We start from the raw sequence: 5817 nt of genomic DNA, 5'->3' as shown, positions 1-5817 counted from the left end.
CTAAAGGACAAGGGGGCCAGAGTGGGGTTATTAAACTGGCAGATGAATCCCTGAAAAATTCATTCTGACAATGTCCTATTGCACACCATGTGCTTCTATCAGACAGATACTTGGTCTCTACCTACTGAACCCCTGGGCTCATTTCTCACGCACACATAGTTCCTACTTTTCTCCTCTAACAACTGCAGTGCTTTCAACAAAGAGGAAAACAATAATAAAAATAGCAATAATTAAAAAGGTAATCTACATTATTAACTTCCTTTTGGTATATTACAGTGGTATTTTCTGTACATGGCCCAGGACTAAGTTCCCTATGTACATAGAGACATGAGGGTAAAGCATCGACCTTGGAAGTCTTAGCCTTATGCCCTGAAAGACAAGGTTCCTTTCTTCATTCAAGAGTTTCTTGCCACAATGCTTTTGAAGTAGCAACATTCTGTAGACCTGGTGGGTTTGGGTAAAGGGCTGGGGACTGGAGAGTGGGGAAATTTCCTTCTGTCTCCTCCCACAGTCTGTCTATTCACAAAGCCCGTCAGCAGCTGCTGTTTTTGAATTCACCATTCTCCGTGATGGAAAGCTTGGTGGGGTTGGTGGGGGAGATGCCATTGCGGACCTGCATGCTGTATCGCTCCTTCACTTGGGTCAGTGCGCTCATCAGTCTGGTGTTGGCCGAATCCAAGGACACGATCCGTTTTTCCTACAACACACCAATCAAGGCTTTATTCAAGCTACATGCAGGAAATCACACTGTAATACTCTACTGAATGACTGTTCTAATGCTTTCTATCAAACAGCAGTACGCATGATGCTTCCCAGACAAATGGAACGTCTCTGCCTCTTTCTGCACAGTAGTCAGGTTCAGCTTCTCCTGAGCCCAATGGGCCTGTGTTCATTTTTTCTCTCTTTTTTCCTTTCAGCATAGCAAGGTTTGTTATTAATAACCCCTTGGGATACCAGGACATCATATAAAAGTGACACCACGTGTTCCTTCAGACTATGCAACAGTGGCGTCACGCTGCCTCACGTATTAAGTGCTTTGGGTCAAAATTAAAACATGGAAATTAGGTGGCAAAGAAAGAAGCACCAGAGGTTTCATTTCACAGAGGAGAAGTGCACGTGATCTATGGGTTCTTAGCCCCAAAAGAGGGCACATCAGTCACATTTGGAAAGAATTCACATTGTGCTCAAAATTAAAACAATACATGGTGGCAGTTTATAGTCACCAACAAAGTGAGGATGCAACAGCAAGAGTAGGGAAAAGCAGCCCAAAGCTCAGACCAAGGAGTTACTTGATATGGGGAGGGAGACGTGGCCGAAGGGGGAACGCCATCAACATAACACATGAAAACAGACAGAGAACACAAGCTCCTAGACTCATTCCAGCTCAGGCTGACTCCAGGAAAGCTGCCCAATACGGAGACTGATTTCATTTTACTTTTGAGTCTCTGGAAAAAAATTGCCTTAGAATCAATATTTTGGAAACAAAGATTATTGAACACATGAAAAAAACCAAGAGGGGAAAAAAGAGGAAAAAACAGGCAATCTAAAGGAAAGTAGGCTCCTCTAAATTAAAAAAGAAAAAATCATCCCATCAAAATATTATCAGTTTCACAAAGATTAGGAGAGAAACCCTAATCCTAGCTTCAGCAGCTAGGTAAATCATTCCAGAATGTTTCCAACATGAAGTTGTTATTTTTCAGGAAACAAGTTAACACTGAGAAGGACAGTCTTTAACTACTCCCATAAAATTATAAAGAAAATAGTACATGAGGAACAACGTCCACAGCCAAAAGGAGCTTTCCTACCTTGGGAGTTTTTGAATTCACCCAGGGAAAAGCACAGTAAGGTCAGTCATGGAAAGGTTCAGAGAGGACGGATAAGGGCCAAGGGTTTGATGCTGCTCCGTGCTGTGGAAGCAGTAGTTATACAGGGCCGTATGTATGCAGCACTGCGCTGCCGGGAGACTTGCTGCCAGGAGGATGCAGAGTGAAGACCACTGCCCTGGTGGAAATTTAGGTAAAGGCATATACAACAATAACACTTCCCTTCAATCTCCTACCTTGGGGGTGGGGTGGGAATCTGCACAGCAGCAGGGCTGGTGGTCAGTTACAAAAGTGTGAAAAAAAAATAGCTCACACTTGTTATTATCACTAAAAAAAATTCTTCCTTTCCCCAATGGAGAACTCAGATGCTAAGACAGAGAAAATCAGCATTATTAACCAACCACTAATCTAGTATAAGATGCTTTTTACTTTGGGAAGGTGAGTAACTCATTTTAAGATAGGCAACATGCAAAGAAAGAAAGATCTGCAAGGCTTTTTAAAAAAATAATAAGTAAAAAAGTGATAGCCAGTGGAGTTTACTGGGATAATAAGTATAGATCTTTTAAAAGTCAGTAGGTAAGGGTTGGTCAGTGGTTACCAAAAAAAAAGGGATGGGAGACAAACACGATGTTTCCCTCCTATAGTTAGGAATAATCTCCAAACAGAAAAACTGGCAATATCTTAAAATGATTAAAAAAGAAAAAATGTTTCAGTATTAGGATAAATTATAAGGTCCCAGTACTAAGGAATGCAGGATTCTTCAGGGTTTATCCAAAAAAACTAGGCATTCATGAAAAATTATTTGATTCTTACAGGGTCAAAAAGAAGGCTAAGAATGATTGTAATTATTTATTTCCTACAAAAGTAACAAGTGAAGCCAAGCAACTCCCCTACTAGAGAGCTGAAAGTTTCCACGAGGAGGAACTCCCTTTTGTAATTCCCCCCAATGTCAACCTCTTAAAATAGAACAAAAGTTAAAAACTCCCAAAAAACAAATAGGGACTTTTGAAAGTCAAGTTCAGTTAGCAAAAGATGCTCTGACATTTCGATTCTGCCTGCAGTGAAAGGCAAAGCAATCTAATCACTCATGCCTGACAGGAAGGATTTCAGGTGTGCGGAGCACAGGAGCTGGAATGCGTAGGAGGCCAGTGCACTGGGCCAGGGCTGGGAACTGCTCAGCTAGAGAACGGACGGGGGTTACTTGCCTGTTTGAATAATCTCATCTCCATTTATGACCTGTAATTTAACACAGCGGAGATATCACTTGCAACAGTAACTAGGCAGCTGCTTTGCTTCTCATGGGAGGAAGCCCTTCTCTGTTCTCCATCTGAGTCACATGGAGAGATCCTGAGGGGTGAAAGGTGGCACAGTCCCTGGGCGGATGTTTAAGAAGTGATCCCTTAGTACAATCACCAGGATCCCCATGGCCGTGTTACAAGGTCCAGGACAGGTGATTCTGCCCTCACCAGTGGAGTGCCCATCCTCTCACAGTTTCAGTTAGCAAACGGCTGACTCAGGCTGGGCCTTGGAGCATGAACTAACTCTAGAGTAGAGACGGAGAAGCTGAATTCAGGGAGAAGCCTATCCTGCAGGAGCACAGGTTTGCTGAAAGAGATGAAAACCAGTTCACTGGGTACCTGGCCTTTAGTGTTTTTGGGAAATGTGGGCTCAATTCTAATATAAGGAATGCCAACTGTATTCATTTCAGGAATATTTTTTACCCCCAGTGGCACCAAGGCAGATGTCAGGGACATAAAAGTGTGGGTTACCTTGCTGGGAAGCTTTCACCCCTAAACACTTCTTCATTCTATTAAATGATGCCAGAAAGACTGCACTGCTCCATCAAACACTTAAGATGTAAGATCTATCCTTACAAGGAAAGGATATGATATAAAAAGTCATTCTTTACAAAGAATGCCAAAGGATGTCCAGTCTTTTGCTATAGTAAGATTTTAATGTATCAGTAAGACAACAGCTGGAATTGGGAAACCTTCCTTTTAAGGAGATAACTTTTTAAAAAACTGTATTTAATGTTTATGATTTGTGCTGTGCATGTTGCAGTGGTTTTTCAAAATGTGGTCTAGTGGATTCTCCAAGTAGTCTTAGGGATCCATAGTGAGCCTCTGGTGGAATAATTTATTACACAGTAATGCCTATGTTTGAACAGGTAATTTATTACATTTAGCCAACCTGGTCTGATTTTATCTATTAGTTGAGAGTGGTCCTTATTGTTAAGCAGTCAGTAGGAGCAGCTGGAAATTGATCTATGGAAGGTGCCTCTGGTTCCACCAAAATAGTCCAGGGAATCAAACCATTTGATAACCACTGCCTTAAGACATGGATCCAAAATATTATCTACTTTAGCTAGACCACAAGTCTGACACTGACTGATGCTTTGAGGATAACATTTCTCCCATTCCTGAACAGTGACACCCTCCTGGTTAACTGAGAGAAGGTCCTCACTTTCCAGAGCTTTTGAGCTATGATAAATCTGATTCCTTCTCTTGCTTTTATCTTCTATGCCTATGACTCTCGCTTCATACCCAGTCATCTTGCCTTAGATGTCAAAATAGGGGGCGGGGGTGAGGTAGAATTCTTCAAAGCTAACGATGAGGCGTCTTGACATGCAACCGAGGAAAGGGAAATACTGTATGCGTAGAGCCATGACTGTGACACAGCCAAGCTCCCTCTGCTTAAGACTGACACAGTTTTAGACCAGCTGAAATTACTAAAACTGTCTATCTTATTAAAACTAAAATCTCTCCTGGTGTGCTTATTAATAGAACTCTCCCTGCTTTATATCATCATATTAAAAAGTGAAAACTTATCAACACGAGTTTTCCTGACTAAATTGACTTCTTTATCCAGGCTGTTTCTCTTAAACCTCTGGGAGGAATTTTTATAGTAGGTGTAATGAGATGGTCTTGTCTCTGCTACCCTTCCCTCACCCACTTTGGGAACACCTAGAAAGCCTTTAAAAAAAGGACCAAGTAAGATAATTACAGCAGATCTTTCTCCCGATTCTTAGGAGGTCAAAAGATGCAGAAACTACAGAGCTCAAGAGTCTAAAATATTCCGGGGAGCTATGCTGAAGAGAGAGCATCAAAACTCACACTCATCTTCCAAGTTTAGTGTGTCTGAAGGAGTATGAGGCCCATGGAGCACTCTTCCCATGGCTATGCTTTTAGCCTCACTCCTAACTCCTTCGAAAAATAAACCCCACCTCACATTAACCCTGTCAGGAAACTAGACTGGAGGTGTTAAGTGCATGTTTAAGAATACTGGGGGCTCTAACATAGACTGACCACTGGCTGATGTGCAGAGAAGAGAGCAGGATAGAAAGTTCTTGCTCTCATTTTTATTTCATAGCTTAGGGATGTGATATGATTAAGGGTGAGAAATGCAAACCTGGCTGGGTTGTTTTGGGGGGTGACACATTCAGTGGCTAGACCAGCCACTATAAAAAATGCACCTGCCTTTTGTTACTTGTTTCACTCTAAGAAATACAACTATATTTTGCATTGGTAAAAAGAAAAGGAATTAGAAATGTTTCCTGCCTCTTGGATTTTGCTCTGATTGTTGATGTGTCCCTGTGAGGTGCTCTTGGCAGTCATCGTGCCATCAGTGTCAGAGGTATAAGCTACAGTGAGCAGAGGCCCAGGTTCTGATTTCATCAACCAAAAGAGGCTCTTTAAGCACAGCGCCAATAAAGAAGGGCAGCCAAGCAAATCCCAAGCACCAATGCCAAACCCTGAACCAGAAGAATAACAAGGGAAGGTATCTTCTACAACCCTATCTTTCCCCTGCAGTTCCACTACTGTTTGGGGCTAGAGGTTGATGGCACAGTGGACGTGACTGACAAGACCGTGAACATCACAGCCAAGCAATGGTCAGTGGAGGTCACAAGCCAGACACATGCAGTGTACTTGTCACAGTTACCCTCTTAGAGAAAGCCTTCCTTTCCATAAGGAAAGAAGTAAACCCCATCATGCAC

The 5817-nt window shown here is 42.3% G+C and overlaps 1 protein-coding gene across 18 annotated transcripts in view; it reads right to left on the bottom strand.

The window, feature by feature from the left end:
• The window catches only part of RASAL2 (RAS protein activator like 2), a 366259-nt gene that overhangs the window by 5059 nt on the left and 355383 nt on the right, over positions 1 to 5817 (bottom strand). For 9 of the 18 annotated variants that reach the window (XM_070591621.1, XM_070591615.1, XM_070591616.1 and 6 more), the window contains 2 exons: positions 3029 to 3059; positions 614 to 697 (listed from right to left, as the gene is read on the bottom strand). In XM_070591621.1, coding sequence (XP_070447722.1) covers positions 614 to 697; positions 3029 to 3059 — 115 coding nt within the window. Of the gene's footprint in view, positions 1 to 230; positions 698 to 3028; positions 3060 to 5817 lie in introns of those variants that run through there. The other 9 variants (XM_070591622.1, XM_070591623.1, XM_070591617.1 and 6 more) reach the window with 2 other exon arrangements.

This window comes from Equus przewalskii, chromosome 23 (genome assembly GCF_037783145.1).
Source record: "Equus przewalskii isolate Varuska chromosome 23, EquPr2, whole genome shotgun sequence".
Classification (NCBI taxonomy): Eukaryota; Metazoa; Chordata; class Mammalia; order Perissodactyla; family Equidae; genus Equus; species Equus przewalskii.
Note: the sequence above shows the minus strand (reverse complement) of the source record. Positions and strands in the feature narration are given on the sequence as shown.